Genomic DNA, 26691 nt, shown 5'->3' with positions numbered 1-26691 from the left:
TGTGCTCAGGATATTGGTTGCAATAACATTTATGACAGAGTCAGACAGACGCAATGAAATGCTCAGTAATAGGGGAATGATTAAACAAATTGTAATACTTTCAAAGAATATGCAACTAATCCAAGTATTTTCAAAAGTTACTGTAAACCTGGAAAAATTAACATAATAAAATGCTGACTTTTAAAATGGGGGGGGGACCACATTGATTTGGCTAGCTATCTACACTAGAGAGAAAGGCTAACTAGTGACAAATAATTAGTTCTGAATGGGGAATTGGCAAGTAAATTTTTCTGTATTTTTCACATTTTCCATAATCAAAATATTACCTTAAAAATAAAATAACTATATAATAGAGGTCTAAGGAATATTATTCAGAATTGTGTTTAAAGAAAACTATTAAATGATAAATTTAAGAGTCTGTGGATAATTATCAATTGACAATTTAAAAAACTAAGGGATGCCTGGGTGGCTCAGTCATTAAGTGTCTGCCTTCAGCTTAGGTCTGATCCCATGGTCCTGGGAGATCGAGGGAGCCCCACGTCAGGCTCCCTGCTCGGTAGAGAGCCTGCCTCTCCCTCTTCCTCTCCCACTCCCACTCTCCCTGTCTGTGTTCCCTCTCTCACTCTCTCTGTCAAAAAATAAAATTAAATTTAAAAAAAAACACACACACACACAAACCCGTAAAAATTGAGTTTTTTGTAATATATTAAAAGAATCTGAACTTGTTAAAAAATATAAAGCTAGAATGTGTTATAAACTGAACTGTATCCTCCTTAGAGTCATGTGTTGAAGCCCTAACAACTCATGTGACTATATTTGGAGACAGAGCACTGGAAAAGGTAATTAAGAGAGAGAGGCAAACCAAAAAGCAGACTTTTAACTGCAGAGAACAAATGGTTGGGGGGGGGGGGGAATGGGTGACACAGGTGATGCGGATTATGGAGGTACACTTGTGATGAGCACCAGGTGATGTATGAAGTGTTGACTCACTATATCGTACACGTGAGACGAGTATTACACTGTATGTCAACTTAAAGTTAAATAAGAACTTTAAAAAAAAATTAAAATGAGGTAATTAAGGAAGGCTACATAAGGTTGTAAGGGTGGGACTCTAACCCAATATGACTGGTGTCCTTATAAAAAAAGGGAGAAATATCAGAGAACTGAACACATAGAGAAAGGGCCACAAGAGGACAGACCAAGAAGAGAGCTAGCTAGCTGGAAGCCAAGGAAAAAGGCTTAAGGAGAAACCAAATCTGCCAACACCTTGATCTGAGACTTCCAGTTTTCAAAACTGTGAAAAAATAAGTTCCTGTTATTTAAGGCACTCGGTCTGTGGTATTTTGTTATAGCAGCTCTAGCAAACTAATAGAAGAAATAATTAAGTATCATTATAAAATTTAGTTGGTAAATACTCTTTGTTCTATAATTTATCTTTTCTAGGAAGAAGCAAACCAAGAAATAAGCATTTAAAAACTTGACTCATGGCACAGAAGGTACAAAAAAAAATTTCCAAAATAAAATGTTAATAGCTAGTACCACTACAGAGAAATAAGGAATAGGAATGGAAACCTGAATACTATGCATAGATGGAAAAACAGCTCTCAAGTTCCTAGTGATGTCTATCTAAAAATGCTCAATGACAGAATCTGTATAACACAATACAAAACAGCTAAAATTGTTTTATTTGTTCTCAATATCTCCTCAGCCTGAAAATAACACTATGTAAGCATGTTATATCCACACATACTATCTTAAAACTCAGAACCCAGTTTCAGTGTGATAATGACCTGGCTGTATACCTACAATGAATCACACCCTTCTTAAAGCATTATTAGACATCTTACATTGCTGTTTCATTCTTAACTCTTCGAATTAAACTTTCTCAATCTTTTGTTTAGCATCTATTAGATTAATACAGGAGTTTCTTTTTACCTGAATGAAATTGTAGACACATTTATCTTTCAGAATTTTAAACTACATCTCAGAGTTATTTTAAAAATAGACAAGAGACCTTTAGTTTTCAAACCAAATCAAAATTTCAGTTACCACTCTGATTTTTCAAAACTACCTTGTCTGGGTCCATCTTTCCTCGGATAAATTCTTGCTTCCAGAACTGCAATGCCTGTTCCAGTGTTAAACCAATGCCCTTCAGGAAGAGGCCATACTGCATCCGGCCTCCATGACGAAGATGGTGATTTTCCCGCAAGGCTTTATGTAACTGACGCATGCAAGGTGGGAAGGATCTGGTAGAAAGCTACAAGACAAAAAAGTTTTTTGTTAGGTGGAAGATTTACCAGGTCTCTCACAATATCTGTTACAAATCCAATCTAATTTGCAAATTATAAATTCATTCTTATTAGAGTAAAAACAAAAACGATAAGGAAGTATTATTTACTGTAATTACAGACTAAATGTTCTCTTAATATTTTTATACTGATTACATGCTGAGATGACAATAAGTGGGATATACTGGGTTGAATAAAATGTATATTAAAATGTATTTCACTTATTTATTTTTAACTTTTAATTAAACTTCTTGAGATAACTAGATTCACATGCAGTTGTAAGAAAATAATACAAAGAAGTAACAGGCACCCAGTTTCCCCCAGAGGTAATATCTAGCAAAACTATTATCACAACCAAGAAACTGACATTGATATAATCCACTAGTCTTAGAGATCTTAGCCCCTACTACTCTCTAACACTGGGTAACCACTAATCTGTTCTTCATCTCTCTAATTTTGTCATTTCAAGAGTGTATTATATAGTATATAATATTTTGGCTTTTTTACTCAGCATAATTCCCACAAAATTCATCTAAATTGTTGCAAGTATCAAGCATCCATTCCTTTTTTTATTGCTGGATAATATTCCATGGTAGGGATGTACCACAAATTGCTTAGCTATTCACTTGTTAAAGGAGCTAGGTTGCTTTGAGCTCAGGGCTATTCCAAATTAATGAATGTATAGGTTTTTATATGAATATGAAATTTCATTTCCCTGGGATAAATGTGCAAAAACACAATTGCTGAATCACAGATGAAATTTTAGAATAATCTAAATACAAAGTAGAACACAAAAGTAAGAGAAATCATTCTCAAAAGGTAAGTTCAAAAAAATGTATTAAAGAAATCATTAGTAAAAAAGAACAACTTTTCCATTTATGGTTTCAGCTGCATTCTCTTTACTTTCTCAATATCCTTCTTCCAAGACTTAAATTCTCACCCCCTCATGTAATCCTTGGCAAGTTCAACTTTGCCAAAGTGGGAGCAGGTCTCACTTTGTTTCTCTTTGCTGCTCCCTGCAGAGGACATTCAGTTTTTTCAACCTCTCATATTAACAACTTTGAAATTCTTCTATCCCCAACCTAGTCCAGTCAGGCCTCTATCCTGCCTTGCCAGGACTACTGTTTTCATGCCTTCCTTCTTGTTCCTTCATACTATTACCGAATTATTTTTCTTAAACTTTGTTCCAATCCAAAAACACCACTGAAATTTAACATCCTTAGTAGGAACAGGCAAGGTTCTGTCAATGTCTGTAACTAACTACTTTTCAATTATATGTAACAGAACAAACAGGTATTGGGTGGTTTGGGAAATAAGAAGAGTAGCATGTAATTTTCCCCTTTACTTCACTTAAGTGAAATAAAAGGAAACAGTCACTACTATACAAGTTAACTCTCATAAATCAATTATAATGGGAGCTCTAACAAAGGCATAAATCAAGTGCCATGGAAGCACTGTGAGGGATTAAAAAGGCCAGTATGCTACTATGCCAATATAAAGCCTTTACTCCAGTCAGCTAGATTATTCCATGATCACACAGTCATGTTTTGTACCTTCTCACTTTTGTCACTCCATTGACCCTGCCTGGGATACTACCCCTTCTCCTCCCCAGGCCATCTAGTCAAAGCCAAACCATTTGTTAAGACTCAGTTCAACTTCAGCTTCCTTTGGCACAATTCCTTAAATACTTTTTACTCACTCAATCACTAAATATCAACTGAACACTACTCTGTGTATAGCTTTGGGAAACCAGCAGTGCAAGGATCTTACATTCTAATGGGAAAAGACAGACAGTGAACACAGACATAAATAGAGATAATTCCCAAATCCCTGGAAACAGAGTTATGTGATTAAGTATAAAAAAGAGAGGAATGCTTTAATTTAGGTAGCCAATGAAGCCTCTCTGAGGAGACGGAATTGCACTAAGATGTATATTTTAAGTAGGATTCTAGTCAAATGAGATCCAGGTAAAGGAAACAAAAGCTAAGACCTTGAGAAGGAATGAATATGATATGCTCAAGAGATAGCAAGAAGGTCCAGTGGCTGGAACCTGTGAACGGGCCAGAACAGAGAAGAAGTTAGAATATTAACTGTACATGACATTATAGGCCATAGTTATGAGTTTGGATTTTAGTCTAGATGTGATGGAAACTCAATAGAGGGTATGTCAGAAAACTGACATGATCTGACAACAAAGAGAACTCTGGCTGTTGTATAGTGAACAGACTATATAGAGAAGCTAGGAAGACACTTAAAAGAGACTTTGGAAGTAGCTGAAATAATAGAAATTTAAAACTTAGGGTCTAGGGTTGGCAACAACGGGTCAGAAAAATGATTGTGGATACTGAGCAGACAAAGGAATTATAAGACCAGGTTATGGATGAATTATTAACATGGATATTGCAGAGGCCAGGAACAATAACAAGAGTAGTGCTAGTACAAGAGACCATGCCAGCGTGCTACAGTGGATGAGGGCAGGAGGTGGGGGCACCAGCAACAAGGATAACTATCAGGTGGCATAATGGGATTACAGTGCTTTAAAGGAGCTGGAGCAGGGTGCCTGGGTGGCTCAGTGGGTTACAGCCTCTGCCTTCAGCTCAGGTCATGATCCCAGGGTCCTGGGATTGAGCCCCGCATGGGCTCTCTGCTCAGCAAGGAGCCTGCTTCCCCCCACCTCCGCTTGTGATCTCTGTCTGTCAAATAAATAAATAAATTTTTTATTTTTTTATTTTTTTGTTTAAGATTCTATTTATTTATTTGACAGACAGAGATCACAAGTAGGCAGAGAGGCAGGTAGAGAGAGAGGGGGGAGGAAGAAGGCTCCCTGCTGAGCAGAGAGCCCGATGCGGGGCTCGATCCCAGGACCCTGGGATCATGACCTCAGCTGAAGGCAGAGGCTTTAACTCACTGAGCCATCCAGGCACACCAATAAATACAATCTTTAAAAAAAAAAAAAAAAAAGGAGCTGGCGCTTTGCCAGTGGAAGGCAGAGAAATGATTTGGAAATAGTAATACAGAACAAGGAAGACATTTATCTCATACCAAATTAAGATGGTGGAGGGCCAGAGTGTGGGTGGGGACAGCCTCCACTTGAGAGGACCACTGGAGGAACAGTGTCATTGAGGGAGTCAGATTTCAGTTAGTAGAAAAATCTAAAAACATTTGAAGAAGAAACTGAGGATATCAAGGGATATGTTAATGAATGAGACAATATAGTTAGGAAGAGGTCAGATAAAGATGTATCTTTATCAATTTAGCACAGGGTCTCACACAGAAACCTACAGATAGGATTATCATAGCAACTTAAGATAATTTATCATGACATTGCTTATTTATTATTTACTACATTGTCTACACCTCCCTCAAGTAAGGTCCATGAAGGGAGAGGAATTTTTTGTTTCATTCACCTCTGCACCCACAGCACAGTAGCTGGTACATAATTGATGGGCTCAATATATATTCAGCAAATGAATTAATGATTATATTTCTATGCTCTCCCACAGTATCCACTGAAGTTCATAGCTGCTTATGAATGGGAAAACATCTTGATAGAATTAGGAATAAAATTAACTTCTAACCATTCATATAATACAAACATAAATCGTATGGCAGGGAAGAAGTGTTAGTGATAATAACTGTTTGAGAAAAGTAAAGAATGCAGCATCCTTAAGAACAAATTCCAATTCAACTGTACAAAGTGGGCAACTTATTGTTATTTCTAGACATATTAACTGCAAATACTTGATTATAATTTTTCCAAACAGGAAAACAACTTATTCATTCTGGTCTCTCAAAACTCCTGGTCTCTCCCTACTCACCTTTTTCTTGTGTCTAAGCATTAAAATATCAGTATATTTTTAATTTATTGTAAATAATTTGTTAACTATCTAAACAAAGATTATTTATGGCTGGTGTGGTTTCCCTTTTTGGGACAGAGCAGAAATTCTACAATGCATTCAAGAGAAATTCTATAAATTTTAGTCAAGTATGCTACCCTTTCCTTCTACTATTGAACCACAGAGTGAAGATGAAATGAGCTGTCCACTAATCTAGAGGCAATACAAGCACAGGAGCCTATACTCAGTGTTATGAAATGAACTGTAATCTCCCAAAATTCATGTGTGGAAGTCCTAGTCCCAAGATCCCAGAATGTGACTGTATTTGGAGATGAGGTCTTTAAAGAGGTAATTAAAGTTAAATGAGGTCATAGGGTTGGGGCCCTAGTCCAATGTGACTGGTGTCCCAAGAAGAGGAAGAGTTGCCAGGGATCCAGGAGCATGCTGCGAAAAACACGTGAGAACACACGAAGAAGGTGACCATCTAAAATCCAAGGAAAGAGTCCTTGGATGTGCCGACACCTTCATTTCAGGATACTAGCCTCCAGAACTGTGAGAAAATAGAATTCTGTTTTGTAAGGCATCAGTCTGTAGTATTTTGTTATAGCAGCCCTAGCAAACTGATATACTTAGTATTTCCCATTTCTCCTCTTCTCCGTATGTAAGGATGGTAGGTAGGTAGGTAGGTTAGTAGGTAGGTAGGTGGGCATTCACTCATTCACTCAATTTATTTTAAAGTTTATATATTTAAGTAATTTCTACACTTAATGTGGGGCTCAAACACAACCCAGAGATCAAGAGTCACATGCTCTTCCAAAGGAGCCAGCCAGGTACCCCTCAATGTATAAAATATTAAAACATAAACACACAAACACTTTTTAGCTATCATCAATTAAAAGAATTCCCCTTTGAAATAAATGCTTAAAATCTGTTTATCAGGGACACCTGCCATGTCTTGGTCAGTTAAGCGTCCGATTCTTGGTTTCAGCTCAAGTCATGGCCTCAGGGTCGTAAGATCAAGCCCCCCATCAGCTCTTCACTGGGCTTGGAGAGCCTGCTTCAGATTCTCTCTCTTCCTCTCCCTCTGCCCTGACCCTGCTTCCCCCTCTTAAAAAAAAAAAAAATTCTATCACAATACAAATAATTTTCTAACTAAGTTTGGTTTTTCTGTAACTAAAAAAAAAAAAAAAAAAAAAAAAATCACATGTATAACATAGAGGATCTCCTTTAAAAATGATTGGCAAGCAATGAAATGACAATATCTCCCATCTTCTCACCCCAAAATAATCTCTGAAGAAAATCTGTGCTTCCTCATTGACAAAGGTCTAAGTTTTATTACAAGAATGAGATGCTTACCGAATCAATCTGATCCAAAGAAATCTTCCCAGCATTTTTCTGTGTGCTGTAATCTTGACCAGTGTAAGAATGACTAAAATAAAAAGAAAATATTAAAATGGGTTTTGTATGATATATTTTAATCACTTCAAAGGAAATTTATTCTGATACAGATTAAAATCACAGTAAGACATTTTACATATCAATCTTAAACAGAAACACAGCCAAGTGATTTAGAGATATTTAACAGAATACACTTAAATAACTTACCCAAAAGTAATACAAAAATATAGTGACTGTCTGGATCTCCTAATTCCTAGTGTAACATTCTATTTCTATAAGCATAATGCAAACTGTTGTTAAAGCTCAAATCTCTACTACTGATCCCTTATTAATAGCATGGCAGCATAGCAAAGAATAAACCGGAGCTTAAATGAGGAACCATCACTTACTAACATAGGTCCTTCAGTAAGTTCTGTAAACTCTCTCTATCCCAAGTTATAATAATTTGGTAAATAATTTGGTATTTGGTAATTATTTGGTAAATAATCTGTCAAATGGAGACAATAATGCCTGTTTTGCAGTCTTGATAAGAAGTCTAGCCTGCAATAATTTTTTTTTTTTTTAAGATTATTTATTTGAGAGAGAGAGAAAGCACGTGTGAGCACAGGGAAGGGGCAGAGGGAGAGACTGACTCTCAAGCAGATTCTGCACGGGGCACGGAGCCCACGAAGGGCTGGATCTCATGACCCAGAGATCAAAACCTGAGCCAAAATCAAGAGTCCGAAGCTTAACCAAGTGCACCACCCAGGCACCCCTGAACTAATTTCTGTTCAAGGACCTGACATATGGCAATCACTGTTTAGCAAAGCAAGTGACATCTGAATAGCACTTTTCACGGGTAGAGACTTTATCTATATCCTCTAATTACATCCTCACAATAACCCTGAGAGAGCATGTTTATTTTATATTTGACAAATAAGGAAATGGGGGCTCAGAGGAATTAGAAACTTGTTAGATCAGAAAGGAAGTCAGCAGTGCAGCAGGAACTCCACCTTTTAATTCTCCATTCCAATTCTTCACTATTCCATTCCATCCTCTTCCCTGCAATACATTTCCTGTTGCATTATTTACAAATTAGGAAATACAGCATGGTATATACTATCTAAAGCCATCTACCTTTGCAAATTATCAGCTCCTTGACACAATGCCCACCTCCATCAACCCTGATTCAGAGGCAGATATTCAGGTATGACATAACGAACAACAGCTGCTAGATTACATAGAAAACCACAATCAAACCAAAGTTTATGCAGATCCACAACTAAAGGGAAATTCTGGAGTAAATCATCATTACAATCATAAAGAATTCCAGACTCTCTGCTTAATACTTGCTCAGTACAGATTCTTGCTGAACAATATGCACACTCAAGATACTCTGCAGAAAGGCTACAAATCTTGTAATCAGTCCATCTGCTGATTAAACAATGGGTATGAATTATGGAGCAAAACTAGAGTATATCTTGGGATGCTGAAGTCACTGGTTGGGAGACTGTTCAAAATGCAGGTTTTCCCTCCCAAGAGTCCTCCCTCCATGGGCTAAGAATGGCCTGAGAATTACTCTGAGAGCAGGATGAGCGGAAGGAATGCCAGAGTAGTACAGAATGATCCCATGGCCTAAAACACATCCTCTTGCCCTTGGTATTATTTCTCCCTTCACATATTTTTGATATATTTCTGACAATTATTGTATCATTGGATTCCATCCTTTCCTTTTATCAAAGTAGCAGCATGGCATACAAACCTCATGCTGAATTAAGCCAACAGTTGTCATTTAATGTAAGTATTTTACATTTTAATTCAGAGTCCAACCAGAGAGTTGTTTCAGTAGAATCCCTAGAATAAAGACATCTTTCACTTTCCAACATATCTTACAGTAGAGCAAAGAGGCAGCATGAGGCAATGAAAATAGCAGTAGGCTGGAATCTGAAGATCCATTTTTGTTTTTGTTTTTGAATGTACTGGTTTGGCAAACTAAGGCAAGTCATTTACTAGCCTCATTTGTAAACTGGAACTAATGATGCCAGCACTGCCTAAGTGACAGAAATGCTGGAGAAATGAAATGATATATTCAAAGTGCTAAAGAAAATCAGAAAATCATATTCCAGTCCACAGAGCAACTGCAATCTTGGCCAGGAAGTACAAAAAAGACAGGACAGGGGAGGAAGCAGCATGAGCCTGTGGAGGAGCCATTACTGCTGTGAAAGACCAGGCCACTCTGCTAACCTGGCTTCTCTTCTCCAGCTACAGATTGACCACAATCATCTAAGCTTTTTTTCAGATCAAAAAGCTTAACAAATGCAAATGTTCTCTTACAAACAGCAACATGATGTATAAACATAAGTGTTGTTACTGAGTAAACAGAGACAAAGGAAAATATAGCATACTACAAGAAAGTTCTCGGTCCAGATTACTGCAGGATACAAACAAAAAAAGAAGACATTTAAGAGGACACACACATGCCTGAATGGCACTGTAAAATGCCTGTCCCTTAATACTTTGATGGCTATGCAAAAGAGCTAAATTCCAAGGGGGAAAAAAAAAAGTTAAAGAGAATGGTAACAATGATTAATGCAAAGGCCTACTGGAGGATATAAATAACTACCGACAATATAAGGAAACTGTATATAGACATCATACTTCTAAAAATATTAATAGAGAGATGGCCACCAGCCAACCCAGTAAGGGCGAGCATGAAACCCATGGGAGCAAAAATGATGCAAATGAAGATGTTAAGCATCAGAATTAGGATTGAGATTTCTCCTCCGCTCATTCATGACCAGAAGGCACATCCCATGATTCGGTTAGGGAGTTGGTCTATCACAGCTATTTAATACATGTCTGAACTAGGAGTGGATAGATGAAACCGAGATGACAGGAAACCTCAGATACAAGAAAGGCAAATCACAAGAAGCACTGTATCCAACACGATGGAGGCAACAAAGAATTAGGAAAAGATTACAGGCAAGAATTTACAAAAATATTTACATTTGAAAAAGCAAGCAGTGTGGAGAATGACTAAAAAGGGTAGGGGCTAGGCAACAGCAATTTAGTTAGAATATTGCATTATTACAGGCAAGAAAGGGTGAGAGGCTGAAGTGATGGCAACAGGTGGAGAAAGGAAGGCAAAGAACGAAGAAAAAAAACAAATAATGCCACCATAATGAATAAAAATCGTTAAGAACAATTCACATTAGCTCATGAAACTGGATCTTGGGGCTTTTACTTGAAATGTCAAGGGATGTCACTAAATGAGGCTTCTAAGAGGTACCCAGGAAAGGTGAGGCACCTTTATACCACATTCAATGTTCAAGTCAACTTTTTATCATCCTACTTCCAAATGAATGCAGCTGCTACACTAATGAACAAAAACATAAATAATGAACTGTCATATTATTTTCTTGATTAAAAAAATAGATCAATTTTATGAATACTTTTTAATCACTGTTTGTGGAAACACAGGCATAGTAATTTTTAACAACAAAAACAATTTCCAGGGGCGCTTGGGTGGCTCAGTGGGTTAAAACCTCTGCCTTCAGCTCAGGTCATGATCCTGGGGCCCTGGGATTGAGCCCCGCATCGGGCTCTCTGCTCGGTGGGGAGCCTAATTCCTCCTCTCTCTCTCTCTCTCTCTCTCTGCCTGCCTCTCTGCCTGCTTGTGATCTGTCCAATAAATAAATAAAATCTTTTTTTTTTAAAGATTTTATTTATTTGACAGAGAGAGAGATCACAAGTAGGCAGAGAGGCAGGCAGAGAGAGAGAGAGGGATGCGGGGCTCAATCCCAGGACCCTGGGATCATGACCTAAGCCAAAGGCAGAAGCTTTAAACCACTGAGCCAACCAGTAGCCCACAAAGTTTAGTTTTTATCATACTCTCTATAGCAGACTTTTCCCACATCCCAGTCATTGTCCTCATCTAATTCTAATTACCAAAAACAAAACAAAAATCCAAACAAACCAAAAAAAACCCCCAAAAGTTTTAAGAGTCCCTTTAGCCACTCAATCATTTATTAAGGATTTCCATGACAACTCAGTCATATTTGAGGAACTTTTCTCCTCCTTATTACCTTGATCGTTAAATAGTAAGAGGTAAGCCCAATTAGTTTTCCAATACAGCTAAAAAATCACAGTAAATAGAAAATTATAAAAATAAGTTTCAAATAAATTAAAAACTCAAAGGTTGAAAAGCCTTTCAAAATATACATAATACATATTTACATGACCAAATTTAAAATGACCCTATTTTAAATCAAATTCACTCAATCCAGCGGGGGTGGGGGGGTGTGGGGTGTGGAAGGATGACTGTCACAGGAAGGTATAATTAATCACATCAACACAGACTGGAGTTTTCCCCAAACACTATACACAACATCTAATTTATAGAATAAAAATACAGTAGATATACATATAGATAAATCTGCAACAGAGGGGCGCCTGGGTGGCTCAGTGGGTTAAGCCGCTGCCTTCGGCTCAGGTCATGATCTCAGGGTCCTGGGATCGAGTCCCGCATCGGGCTCTCTGCTCGGCAGGGAGCCTGCTTCCCTCCCTCTCTCTCTCTGCCTGCCTCTCCATCTACTTGTGATTTCTCTCTGTCAAATAAATAAATAAATAAAATCTTTAAAAAAAAAAAAAAAAAAAAAAAAAATCTGCAACAGATACATCTGCATATATCTGATCTGCGAATCACGAGTGAAAGGCAGAAACAACAGAAATTCAAGTCCTGTTCAATGCACCACAAATATCAATATGAGCACTTAGGTACTCAACAGGGAACTGTTTCTGAGTACTGAAACTGAGAGCTGAAAACAAAAAGAAGTAGTTACATGAAAGTGGATTTGTGAGTCTCACTGCAAGATTACCGGGTTAAGAAAAAAAAAGGAAAAAAACAGTCGTTTCATGCTGTGGTGTTGATCGTTAGCAGAAGATGAATCATCACACCTCGGCTCCAAGAGTAGTATTCACGAGCTCCACTACTGTGATATAAATGCCACAGGGCATAACTGACAAAACGGAAGGTCGAAAGTCAGCTTTTCACAGGTAATCACTTCATTTTCTCCTTTTCTAACCAGGGATGAAAACTCGAGGGAGTAAACAAGGAGTCACGGCATAGTTACAACATTTTAGGAATTAGCTCCAGCTCCTCTGTGTTTGATACATTTTCCAGGTCCAATTTGTCCAAGCCAGACACGGGGGCACAACAGAATAAGGGAAGAAGCAGAGTGATGAAGATTACAGGTTTCAGAATCCACTAGTCATGGGCTTGCATACACTCACTATCTGTGTGACTTGGTAAACACCTTTTATTCTCTTTGTTTCCCCACTATTAAACAGAGATCATAAAAGGGAGCACAAAAGTACCTTTCTTAAGGGCTGTTGCGAGGATCTAATGAGATATCTTTTAAAAAGTTTATCACATTCTTCACTCAAATTGCCATCATTATTGTCATGCTCATTCAGTCCTAAATATATTAGGTTATTGATTTTCTTTATTCTTAACATTTACCAGTTTCTTCTCCTGAATATTGGAAGAAAATACATTTTCTTTCCTACTTCCTTTATACTATCATATAAAATATTTAATCTTGAAGTAAGAGAACTTAGATGTCCTTGAATAACCTCATGATCTGGAAAGTTTTGCCTATACTCACACTCTTAGAAAGTTTCCGAAGTGTAAAAATTCAACCTTGAACAGAGGAAATTTCAAGGGAATCCAATCTTGTAGAGTTACACTGGCCAATATAGCAGCCATTTGCCAAATATGATCACTGAGCACTTGAAATGTAGCTTAGTCTGAATTCAGAAGTTCAATAAATATAAAGTATACATGGGTTTCAAAGACTTAGTATGAAAAAATATTGTAAAACATTTCATTAAACATCTTCTGTATTAATTACATGTTGAAATGATATTTTGGGTATGAGTTAAGATAGTATTAAAATTAATTTCACTTAGGTATTTTTAAATTTGGGGGTTCCTGGGTGGCTCAGCCAGTGAAGCACCCTACTCTTGATTTCAGCTCAGGTCATCATCTCAGGGTTGTGAGATCAAGCCCCATGTCAGGCTCCACAATGGGCATGGAGCCGACTTAAGATTTATCTCTCCCTCTCTCACTGCCCCTCTCCCCCTCCCTAATAAACAAATAAGTACATACATACATAAGATTACATATGAAGCTTACATTTGGTTCATGTGGCTCTCATGTTTTTACTGGACAGTACTGTTACACAGTAGGAGGGGGGCATAACAACATGTAGCAATCAAATAATCCTCTTGGGCACTAGGCATACCTGTATGACAGCCAACTGACTTACCCTTACTTCAAGTTAAGATTGGTATCTGCTAGTCATAAGCAGAATAAAACTGCAATTGGGTCCACTAAGGGAAGTGTCTCAAGTCTATTCCAAATGTGCTTATTTTCACATTTCACTTAGGAATCAGGTTTTTAAACTTTACCCACAGTTTGCCACCTAAAGTATTCGGAATGCAATCTTGAATTCTGATTAATTTGGAGGTAACCTGAAATGTTTCTTTTTTGGGGGGGAAGCTCTAATACATTTCTATTTGGGAGTTTGGGAAGCTGCCGCCCACTTCAACACCTAATTATAACTGTCCATTCTTCTCTCATTTGTAAGAAGCCGTGCATGGTAGGTGGGATATGAATACGGATGACAGCAAAACCCTGGGCCAGACTGGAAAGAATTCCTCTCCCATCCTCAGGGAAGGTCTCTCTGCCCTCCTTCCCCAACAACAGATAGATTCTGAAGGTCATAAAACAACAGCATATAAAATATATTTCCTTTCTTTGTCAAGCATTTCCCAGTACTCTTGAACCTAAAGAGGTTAACACTATTTCTGTCTGGCAGCCTATAGTTTATCATATCTTAAAAACTGGTATAAAATAAAAAAGCCAGTGAAGAATGCATCACAAGTAATCAAAACTGATCTCTGCATCAAGGAAACATATTTATATGAACCATTAAGAAGTAAGCTAATACATCTTTCAAAATGCACTGTAATCTCCTACATCATTCTATAAAAGTATATCAAGTTCCAATACAACCTTTTCACATAAAGCCAGGTGTGATCATGGCACAAATGAAAAAACAATTTCAGAAAAGAGGAAACAAAGGTTTTGTGTATCACCCATATATCCACTTTTACAATTACAATTTTACCCACAATTTTGGATTTTGAAAAAAAACCGCCTGCCCACATAAGCTGGCTATTCAGACATTTAGAAAGCACAGTCCCGAAAGTTTGGATTTACCGGGTGGTAAGATATCAAGGAAGATGAAGTTACAATATATCATTTCCTGCTGTGAAGGATATCACAGGAAAATTCACTCAACAGCTGTCACCACTGAAACTGAAATGAGTTTCTTTTTACAAGCTAAATCCCTAGTAAATGGTATCCAACTGGTGTTAGCCCAGGTGATTTTCCCTGCAGTTATTCCAAATGAGAACACAATCAATAAAATTCTGTATAAATTGAATGTAAATTATTTTTCCACAAGCATGGTTTACTCAATTTTACATTTAAAAAACCCCCAAAAAACTACCGCCAGACAATACACAGTGTAATGATCTATATTTCTCTACAACTGAGAGAATCTGTATGATTCCAAGAGACTATATCCAATAAAAATCAGGCTCATATATTCCTATACTGGGTAAGAACTATACACAGCACAACTTCTACTTTAATTTAGGTTGGCTTCATTTTTCCATATTTTCCTATTTATTCCAATTTCTAAGCTGCAATAAGCCAATTAACTGTAAGACAACTAAAAGCTGCATCTCATTTCTCTATCAAAAATGCCTCTACCTTACAAAAGTCAAGTCATTATACCCTAAAGAGTATACCCTTAAAATTAGTGCATTTCATTGTATATAAATTATACCTCAATAAAATTGACTTAAAAACTAAAATACAAACAGCCTTATAAGATACAAACTATAGCCTTACATAGGTATTTTCAATATACACATTTTTTTGAGGGGGTGTGAGGGGCAGAGGGAGAGGGAGAGAGAATCTCAAGACTCCGCACTGAGCATGGAGTCCGACATGGGGCTCATTCTTAACAACTCTGAGATCTTGACCTGAGCCAAAATTAAGAGTCAAATGTTCAAACAACTGAGCCACCCAGGCACCCCTCAATATACACATTTAAGCCCCCAACAACATCTCCATTTTCCTAAGTAAATTTGTTATATTCCTTCATGTTCTTAGTGTATATTCTGGTAATATAATGACCCTTAAAGAGAAGCTCTTCTGATTTGGTGTTGACCTAGAACAGTCAAATGACTACAGTAAGAAAACGCTGCCTGAGAGAGTGGTAATGAAAAATTGAGGGGTGGAGGGACCATGGAATAAAGTTCCAACACTGAACAGAATTAATACATTAAATTAATGGGTACCTTCTCATTCCCTCAAAAGTAATTTACAGAATGTAGAATGTTTCTGAAATTGGCTATCACCAGTTTATGTCATTCTAGGATTACCCCTCACATCTGTTTCCTAATAATAGCAGAGAACCAGGGACATAAGATTTTGGGGATTCTGAGAGGAACAGGAGAAAGATGAGATGAAAGGGAGAGCTAATGAAGACCTAAATTAAAGTCACGGTCCAGAAGTCACATGCTTTCCCTATATAATTCTTTGGCTTTGAACAGCCATTTATACTGGTTCATAATACTTAAAGCTTTCCTTTCATAGATAAACCTATCAAAGTACATAATAGGTTTTTTTTTTTTAAGATTTATTTATTTATTTGACAGATAGAAATCACAAGGGGGCAGAGCGGCAGGCAGAGAGAGAGGAGGAAGCAGGCTCCCCACTGAGCAGAGAGCTCGATGCGGAGCTCGATCCCAGGACCCTGGGATCATGACCTGAGCCGAAGGCAGAGGCTTTAAGCCACTGAGCCAAGCACCCCTTTTGTTTCCTTTTTAAATGCATGTTTTCAAAATCTGAATTTATTGCGGAGGAAAACAGGGGATTTCTCTTCTGAGGTCACCCTGAAAAACAGAAAGTACTCTCAGTCGTCCATGATTAGTTCCTGATTTCATGAGAGTCCCAAACCCCCAAAGGATAAAACCAGCACTGAATTTCTGCAAAGGTGGAATCTTTACCAGAATTTTTCCTTGGAAATGAGAGAAAAGCCACCAGCTTTCTGTCTCAACTACCATCTCATTCATTCTCAAAATTTAGTAGTGTTAAAAATAAGACAACAGGTCCCAGAATGAAGTCACTTACACTAAGCCCTACAACATGAAATTAAGACTTCAATACACTTTGCGCTCTCCCAGAAATGGAATCTTAAACCAGCGAATCAGCAATCACCTAATCAGCACTAGTTAGGTAATCTGCCTGACAGACGCCTTCCATGCCCTATAGAAAAGTGACCTTGCAATAGTCAAGCCTCTTTTTATCTAGTATAATTTCCTTGTTCCTACTCCATTTTGCCTATGGAGGTCTTCCATTCTGTACAAGCTCCTTACAGCCCGTTTCTGTTAGACTAGAATTCTGTTAGACTAGACTGTTAGACTATAATTCATGCCCGATTCATGAATCACTGAAAAAAAGCCAGTTAAGTTCTTTAAAATTCATTCAGTTGAATTTTTAACAGTAGCTTTAAAAAACTAAGTAAGAGGTAAAATTTTTAAAACCTGAAAGTGTTTTCTCCCATTCATTCACCCATTCAAGTGTTCACTTATTTTGCCAGCCATTGTTGTAAGTGATGGAAAGATAAAATAAAGATGACAAATTTCTTGCTCTCATGGAGCTTATGATGCAGACAAATAAACATTAAACTAACAAATAAAAATGATCATTTCAGCTAGTGACGTTTCTGTGAAGAAAAAAGACTAAGGTAATATCATACAGCACTGGGGAAGGGGCTTTAAATCGGGTGATTACAGGCAGAGCTCTAGGAAGATCTGGGAAGATAGCTCTTAGACTCATGTGATGGATGTCCTTAGAAGCCTCCTTTAGATTGCATGTACACAGTATGGCACGGACCAAGGTAGCTCAATTAAAAATGAGTTTTTAATTCACTTTGTATTATCTTCTATAGAACAACTTTCTAAATAGTGGTTATAAAACAATTGAGAGGGCATTAGACCTCTGGTGAGTCTTAGCAGTCTGTCTTTCTGCACCCCAGTTTATCTAAATTTGTTTTGTAAATAAACCGGGATGGACCAGCACAGGTACAAAACACTTCCATCGTTACAGAAAGCACAGCACTAAACAAATTACTTTCTACCTGTTAATATATTACGGTTACTATCACAATGCTTTCTCGGTTTTTTAAGAAAGTTATTTCATACAGCATCATTTTAATTAATTTTCTTTTACTTAACTGGAGGACTATCAATGTTTTAAAGAAAAACACTAAGTGAAGAATAGGAAACTTCATAAATGCAGGTAATAAAACTACTTGAAAAGCATAAGTAATCATAAATTTTGCATTCGAGAAAGACTACCAGCATCCACAATCCAGAAATCGCTAAGAAACTATGGAATCAGGTGACTAACAGAAACCTAAAACCTCTAGTTATAGGTAAGCTGCAAGAATACTCCACAAGGCGGGACGCCTGGGTGGCTCAGTTGGTTAAGCAGCTGCCTTCGGCTCGGGTCATGATCCCAGCGTCCTGGGATCGAGTCCCACATCGGGCTCCTTGCTCAGCGGGGAGCCTGCTTCTCCCTCTGCCTCTGCCTGCCATTCTGTCTGCCTGTGTTCGCTCTCTCCCCCTCTCTCTCTCTGATAAATAAATAAAATCTTTAAAAAAAAAAAAAAAAAAAAGAATACTCCACAAGGCTTATTTCCATGACACTATGTACTCACACAGAAGCCATTCCTCTACAAGCATTATTATCTATTGTCATTACTTTAGTTAAAATTCTTCAACTGTTTTCTGATCAACGTTAAGCCCTGTAAGAACAGAAGTAAATATGCATCCTTAGAATCTAGCACTATGTCTTGCACCGAGCAGAAGTTCCCTTAAAATATGTCAGATAAATGATAATAAAACAAACTCTTAGAATGCTAAAAGGTTTATGACCATATATTTACCAAAGAGCTCTCACACCAAAGTACCTCCATGAGTCACAACCACTATGCACAATCTCATTACAAAGTTGACTATTTACAAAGGGGACATATTTGCTTGCCATGGCTACAAAGCCAGTCAGAGAGACAGGAAAGATCTTCCTATGTTCCTTGTACATCATTAAAAAGAAAATCAGTAACGAATTTGTTTCTGTAAATATATATTTATTTTATATATATATTTATGTTTCTGTAAATCATATGTAACCCTTTTTTCCACTTTAAAACATGTTGAGCTAGCAAAGCGAATTAACCTGTCTAAAAATCCTCAGGAAAATTTAGTATTCTGTATAAATTAAAAGTGGTGGTTTACCTGAAAAACCAATGAAAAGTGATGGAAAAGCTGTTTTCAATCCCCCAAAAGAACCGCCTCACTGTAACAGGCAGATCAATGCCCTCTAGTCCCTGGAACCTATAAATATGTTAGATTACATGGCAAAGGAGACAACGCAGATGTAATTAAGGTTAAAGACCTTGAGATGGAGAGACCATCCTGGATATCTATGTGGGCCAGTCCAATCATATGAGGTTTGGCTTTCCTCAGGATGGAAGCAGAAAGATGCAGCAGCAGCAGAAGTGAGAGAGGTCTGCACCCTAAGAAGAACCTGATGTGTTGTTGCTGGCTCTGTGAGGGAACCCAAATGCAAGAACCAGAAAGAGACCTCCAGGGGCTCCTAGAAAGCCTTGGGAATAAGGCAGTTTCTAGGGGTGAAGACAGGACCCTGACTGACAACCAGCAAGGAAACGAGGACCTGAGACCCATAGCTCTAAGGAACTCAATTAAATACTATGAATAAGCTTGGCAGCAAATTCTTCCCCAGAATCTCCAGTAAGGACCATAGCCCTGCTGACATCTTGATTTCTTCTCGATGAGACCATGTTAGATTCCTAACCTATAGAATTATATGATTTAAAAATGTGTTGTTTTACTCTACTAAATTTGTGGTAATTTGATATGGCTACAACAGAAAATTCTAATCTACACGCATTAATAAAATTTTAAAATTCAGCTTCTTCAATTCTGTCTTTTTCAAGTCACTGGTTCCACTTAAGAACTCTGCCACTTTCTTTCCTGGGCAACATGACACCCTTAGACTAATGAATTCTCTTGTTTCTTAAAAACTATACACCACCTAGTTTGCGCTGCTGCTCTTTGTTTTTATCTCCATCTGCTAGAAAACATCTATGTTAAATTCCTTCATTGTGAAGGAATTTAATTTCAATATGACATTTCTTCTCCCAGTTTACTTTATCTGGCCATACAGAAACTGCTAACATTCTTTAGTTTTTCTTCACAGGTTTATACAACCAAAAAACAAACAAACAGATAGACACCTACAAATACCCAATAAAATGGGAATGGTTCAGTAAAAATAGACATATCTTCAATAGAGCATTATTAGAGCCATTTGCAACCAGACCCATGGGAATAAATTTTATACTTAATTATGACATATTAAGAGAAAAAGAATTTTTTTTACTGTTTAACCACTTATAATTACATAAAATTAGAAAAGCCTAGCAGTACTTTTACTAGTAAGGTAGGGTTCACTTCTTCTATTTTGCCAAATTTCAGTGTGCCTATAAGTTTTATCAGAAACCACTTAAATGGCATTAAATCTGTAACATGATCCACATACAGATTCTACCCCTCACAAACACGATTTACTCTCCTTGGTTAAGATACAGCAACTGCTCCCATACAGCTTTGGGTGGAGGGCTGTGTGTGTTTAGGGAGATGTGTGCCTATAAAATGGTCTTCCCTTGACAGAATATAAACTTGTTAGCAGACCATATTTGCTAGTTCCTTAGTATATAATCAGAGCATCCTTCACAGTGCCCTTGACACAACTGATTTTAACAAATGCTTTTTGTACATTTCTAAGAAGTACATTTCTAAGAAGGCATGAACATTTTCCATACAGAGTCGATTTCTAAGGAGGCATGAATTCTCCACAGAGAGGTGGCAAAGAATAATTCAAAAACAATAAATAATGGAAAAGAAAATACTTCCTAATTTATTAGTATCTTACAAGGCACCTAGAACACCTTCACAATAATCACTGAGCTATAAAAGCTTGTGTTGCTGCACGTAGGAAAGAAAATAAATTGTTCAAAGTACTGCTAGAGGCTGGAACAGGTGATGAGAAAGAGCTGACAAGCAACTAAAGAAAGTGGACCACATGAATGAGGCTTTCATTTCAGCCCTCAATTGGTGGAAGTCCCGATGCACTAAACCTTTTTCTAGCACGTGAATGCCCACACAATTTTCTGACTTCAAAATGAGAACTAATTCAAAAAGAAACAGAACTGTACCACTATGGATACTGGGAAAGATTAGGTACAGAGATTACATTTGATATAAAATCTGTGGCAAGAACTTTAGAGAAGTAAATAGAAAGGGGTACATATTAACCAAATGTACTGCATTAGGAAACAAAGGAGTCTATAATAATACCAAATGAAGGAAGATGCTTTCATTATTTTAAATGATTTTAAAATAAAGGTTAATAGAAACATCTGTTTACAAATTCAGGATGCATTTACCAATTAATCTATGTGATGCAGTCCAAGTATTTACTGAAGGCAATACTTTGCTAGCTTATTTTATCCTTCTTTGATTTCTATTTCATTGCTGGTTTGAAACATGCTAACAAAAATAGGAGAAAGTATAATACATGTTTTTAAAATTAGTTATTTGACTTCAAGTCTTGAGGAGGAGGGTTGAAGGACAAAGATCTACACACTGTGGGGAAAGGCATTATTTTTAAAAAAAAATTTAATCACACAACTAAAGTTCTCACAGGTGAGCTACAAGTTTTCCTCCCTAGTCTCACTTATTTATACTTACTAATTTTTAAGTGACATAACAAAAATAATCTTTAACATATGCCCTTGATAGTCTAATACCATTATATAAATATTATCCCACAGGTACTAAAATTAGGGTGGCAAAGATATTTATTCACAATAAATTTCTACTTTCACAGGAACATAGCCCAAGACCTTTGAGACTCTCCAAACTGAAAAATCAGTACACTATACAATTCACCCTAGAAAATGCAGTGATGGATGAGGACAACACTAAAGTCACAGTGCAATGTGACCCATTAGATGACACATCTAATGATAGGTACTTTGAGGAAAGCAGAAATGATTTACACAAATCCATCTGACATTTGGAAATTCTTTTTTGTGAGTAAGCAAGTTTAGTTCTTCCAATAGAGGAGTTGTTAGTAACACTTTCGAAAAAATAGTAAAGTCTTATGAAATAACTCATTCATCGTTTTAAGAGAGGAGAAATATAGACCCTGAAAAAGAAAAAAACCTGAAAAATCACATTTTCTTAACACAAACCTCTTAAAGTTCCATCACCAAACTTTAAAATAGGGATAATGAGGGGCACATGGCTGGCTCAGTTGGTGAAGCACGTGACTCTTGATTTCAGGGTTGTGAACTCAAGCCCCATACTGAGAAGAAAGATTACTTAAAAATAAAATCTTGAAAGAAATAGGGATAATAATAATAAAGGACCATCTATCAAGGAATGGTCCCTGGGGATGAGATGGTCTGAGTAAGAACTATAAAAACCCAGGTTGCAAAGTACACTGTAAACTCTAGTCAGTGTGGATTTCTTGGTCCCATCTCCTCCTACATCTTCTAAAAACCTGCCCATTCAATTATTTCCTCTTAGTCCCACTGACCTGATTTTTCCCTTAACCTCTATATGTCCAGCTTTCCAATCGTAAGGAAAAAATACAATTTCTTCAACTATGAAATTCACAGATATCATCCTCTTTCTGTCCTTGCTCTGCCAAGAGTAATCTACACTCCCTATACTTTCACAGCTTAATTTCTCATCTCTTAATTTTTCATCAGTACCATTACAATGTGGTTAAGCCACCAATGGCTCCGGTATGACTAACTGAACTGACATTATGTAGTTCTAACCTGAATTTTCTGTGGTGTTTGATGGTGTTTACCATTCCTGTTTGATATCTTTCCCTTAGCATCTTTTATCCCATTGTCCTTTCTTGTGTTCCTGTTCATTCATGATATCTCCCCACTTTCTACTGGTTTCTCTTTTAATTTCTCTCCTACCTTCATTGCTGCCCATCACAAGTTACTTAAACACTGCTGTCCTATGTATAAGTTTTATTCAGGGCCATGTTCCCTTGTCACTCTATACTCTCTCCTGAGTGATATCAACCACTGCCCTGATTTTAACCACCACCTAAAAAGTGATGATTAGCAAATGTCTCTCTCTGGTACAAACCTCACTCTTACACTGTGGTCTATATTCAGCTACTTATTAAACATTCCCCCCATATGTTCCACAGGCACAAGTCCAAAATGTCTTTAACTACTGAACCTGGAATCTCAGCAACCACATTCATTCCCTAATCCCTACTCTTCCTTTATACTCCTTCATTAGTGACAACATCATCCCCCAAGTGAGAGTAATGTTCAGTCCAATGGGAGCCATGATACTGTGCTAGGAGCATGGAATCCAAAACAACTAAGTCATGACCCCATTGTTTAAAGAAAAAATTCCATGAGAAATATGGTTCAAATAATAAAATCACATATTTTGTGTTTAATTCTATCAGAAAGGTTTACAAATTCTGAACCGTGTTTAAGTTCCTAACTCTCAAATAAAGTCAAAACTATAAATCCCTTGGGAAGAGAAACTAAATCTTGTTTTTTTATTCCAAGCACATAATTGGCACTCAGTTACTGATGAATGGATGGACACTACAAATGATAAAAATGAGCTTGTATTTCCATAAGACACTGAAGCAAAGTGTTTCTCTGTGCTTGCTTTAACTTTTAACTAGAAAACTAGGTTCAACTAAGAAAATATGGACACAACACTTCTACATCCTCAGAATAATATATATTATAAGCAATATCCTAGCTTAGTAGGATGGGAGAATGTTACACTAATTCTCTTTTGAGTGTCTAAGTCTTGTGAAAATGATCTGAGAATTTCTTTGTATTGCTACTTTAATTTTTACATATTTCTATCATGTCCCAAATTAGTCTTATTGACCAATTTAATTAAAATGCTATTCATCATTCCTCTTTGATCTTTAGAGGCACTAAACAAAATTAGACCTAATAATGATCTCAGTCTCAACTGCCTAATGTCTATCTCCTCTAGATAACATCTCAACTATATGGGTCATGCAAACCAATGATCATTACTTTCTCATAACAAGATTATTATTAGAACCTTTCAAATCAAGTAGTATTCTTTCTTATTTTGACCTAAGCAAAAGGAAGGTAAAAAGAAAAACATTACATTTAGACACCCAAAAAAGAATTCAATATGCTTGAAATGCGTATCACAAGGTTATTTGTACAACAGAAAGTGTCAAAACTATGCACATCAACTGCCAATCTCCATACAGATGTCTCTGACATGGTAATAAAATGAGAAGCTATTTCATTTAATAATAATAAAAAAGGAACATCAGTTGGTGCCTATTACATGTAGCATCTAGCCCTGGTTGCCTAGCAACCAGTCCAGAGTGAACTCCACAGAGAAAGCCCTAAACGAATGTACAGTTTGTGCAAGTTTCAAGGACTTGAAGAGATATGTCAGTGGTTAACCTAAATTCTAGCTGACAATTACCATACTGAGGTGGAAGAAAAAGAACCCATTATTTTGCACAGAATCAAGCATTAACTAGAGGTGAAATTCAGCTATGTAGGCTTCTATCTTCTGAATCAGGGCCTATACCCCCCACTCCAAAAAAAGGCATATGACTTATAAATTACAAAAACATCATGCAGGAAAAAAAAAAATAACAAAATGTCACTGTTGTAACATGCACTCATTCATTTGACAAAACACATAATGAATACCTAACATGTGCCAGATACTGTCCCAGCACTGGAAATACAAATATGAAAGCCACTTTACAAGCTAATAAGCAGCCCATATTATAATGGAGTCATCAGAAAGTAAACAAAGGATAACCACATTATGTGTTCTGTAATACACAAGTAGCCATGAGGGTATTGTGGAAACACATATAAAAAAGCATCAGATTCAGGGGCGCCTGGGTGGCTCAGTGGGTTAAAGCCTCGGCCTTCGGCTCAGGTCATGATCTCAGAGTCCTGGGATCGAGTCCCACATCAGGCTCTCTGCTCAGCAGGAACCCTGTTCCCCCCCACCCCTTGCCTCTCTGCCTACTTGTGATCTTTGTCCAATAAATAAATAAATAAGTGAATGAAAAAACCAATAGATAAATACATCAGATTCAGACTCAGGGGAAGTGGGCCCACTGCAAACTAAACAGTCAGGGAAAATTTACCAGATGAAGTAATATGGGCTAAGTCTTAAGGGACAAGTAAAAGTTAGGCAAATTATAGAAATGGAGGAATGGGAGAACATTCCAGGCAGAAGAAAAAATATTTTCAAGGGCACAGATATCAACAACAGCAAGTTGTATTAGAAGAACTTCAAGGCAGGACACCTGGGTAGCTCAGTGAATTAAACCTCTGCCTTCAGCTCAGGTCCCGATCTCAGGGTCCTGGGATCGAGCCCCACATTGGGCTCTCTGCTCAGCAGGGAACCTGCTTCCTCCTCTCTCTCTGCCTGCTGCTCTGCCTACTTGTGATTTCTCTCTCTGTGTGTCAAATAAATAAATAAAATCTTTAAAAAAAAAAAAAAAGAGAGAGAGAGAGAAGAACTTCAAGGCATTTGGTTGCACTAGAAGTTGGGGGACAGTACTAAAAGAAGAGTCCAAAGAGACAGTACAACACCTTCCAGAAGGACTTCATAAGCCAGGCTAAGAAGTTCAGACTTCACCTGGAATGAAACTGGGAAGACAAAGAATGATTTTAAGCCAAGGGATAATAGAATCACTCTGGCAATAATGTGAAATATTTCCAAGAGTGCAAAGAAGCCAACAAGGAGAATACATAAGTTACAATAGCAATACAGATACTCAGGAGACAAAAGCAGCAGGAGAGGAGAGACTGGGAAAGTGACTTAAACATAACTCAGTAACAGTTCTCTAGGAAGCTTAAAAATCACATACAGTGTTTATGCTACTCAAGCCAATGAAATGTCAACAAAACAATTATTCAGAGGTTAAGAACTGTCTGTCTGGGAAGGAAAAGTCACTATAGAGAAGTGGTAAGAGAGACAGAAAAAAAGAGGACAGGGAGAAGGGAGGAGGAAAAATATTTTCAATATTCCAATCCTGACAAATAAGCAACTTAGATTCTGAACAAATAAAAATTGAGGGGTGCTCGGGTGGCTCTGTCAGTTAAGGATTTGTCTTTGGCTCAGGTCATGATCCCAGGGTCCTACTGTGGTGCCCTGCTCCACGGGGAGACTGCTTCTGCTTCTGCTTCACCCTCTGTCTGCTGCTCCTCCTGCTTGTGCTCTCTTTCCTTCTTTCTTGTCAAATAAATAAATAAAATCTTTAAAAAAAAAAATTGAGAAAGAAATCTTGTAAAGCCATACTCTTGTGCTGTCTGATACAGTGACAGGATCCTAGTCTCCTTTCATTCTCAATGAATTTTGTCTGAGTTCTGTGCAAAGGTAAATCCCAAAGACATTAACATATACATTTATACATAACACAAATACGTCAAATATGACAACAGTTTAATTTCCCAATATGTACTACTTGGATTTACTAAAAGTATTTCATTTTTTTTTCCTTTACTTCTTAAGCTTTACTTTTGATTTGAACAATTTGCCTTTCATCCGTTAGAAGAAGCCAAAAGGGAAATAGGAGTAAAACCTTGAAAGAGAAGTAGGCTGTGAAAAGACAAACAGAGATCCGTAGGCCATGAAGAGACACACAGAGATCAGGATGGAATAAACCAGAGTGATTCAGGGTTGCTGAATGGATTCACAAAGGAAGAAAGGAGGAAGGGAAGGAGGAAGGGTAGAAGTGATGAAGTTCTAGAACCTAGGTGAGGTTCGGTGGGCTGAGGTCCGGAGCCAATGACCAAGAAAGAATTCTTGAGACATCTTTGGTGCAAAATGGTGGTTTATTAAAGCACGGGGACAGGACCCGTGGGCAGAAAGAGCTGCTG

General features: G+C 37.4%; 1 protein-coding gene across 2 annotated transcripts in view; it reads right to left on the bottom strand.

The window, feature by feature from the left end:
• The window catches only part of PRIM2 (DNA primase subunit 2), a 325522-nt gene that overhangs the window by 109531 nt on the left and 189300 nt on the right, over window positions 1-26691 (bottom strand). For both annotated transcript variants that reach the window (XR_009354766.1, XM_059178338.1), the window contains exons 9-10: window positions 7481-7553; window positions 2072-2257 (exon numbers count right to left, since the gene is read on the bottom strand). Coding sequence is in view for 1 of the 2 variants with exons in the window: in XM_059178338.1 (XP_059034321.1) it covers window positions 2072-2257; window positions 7481-7553 (259 nt within the window). In the remaining variant the exon portion in view is untranslated. The remainder of the gene's footprint in view (window positions 1-2071; window positions 2258-7480; window positions 7554-26691) is intronic.

Source organism: Mustela lutreola, chromosome 6, assembly GCF_030435805.1.
Source record: "Mustela lutreola isolate mMusLut2 chromosome 6, mMusLut2.pri, whole genome shotgun sequence".
Lineage (NCBI taxonomy): Eukaryota > Metazoa > Chordata > Mammalia > Carnivora > Mustelidae > Mustela > Mustela lutreola.
This window is presented reverse-complemented; position numbering and strand designations above follow the sequence as displayed.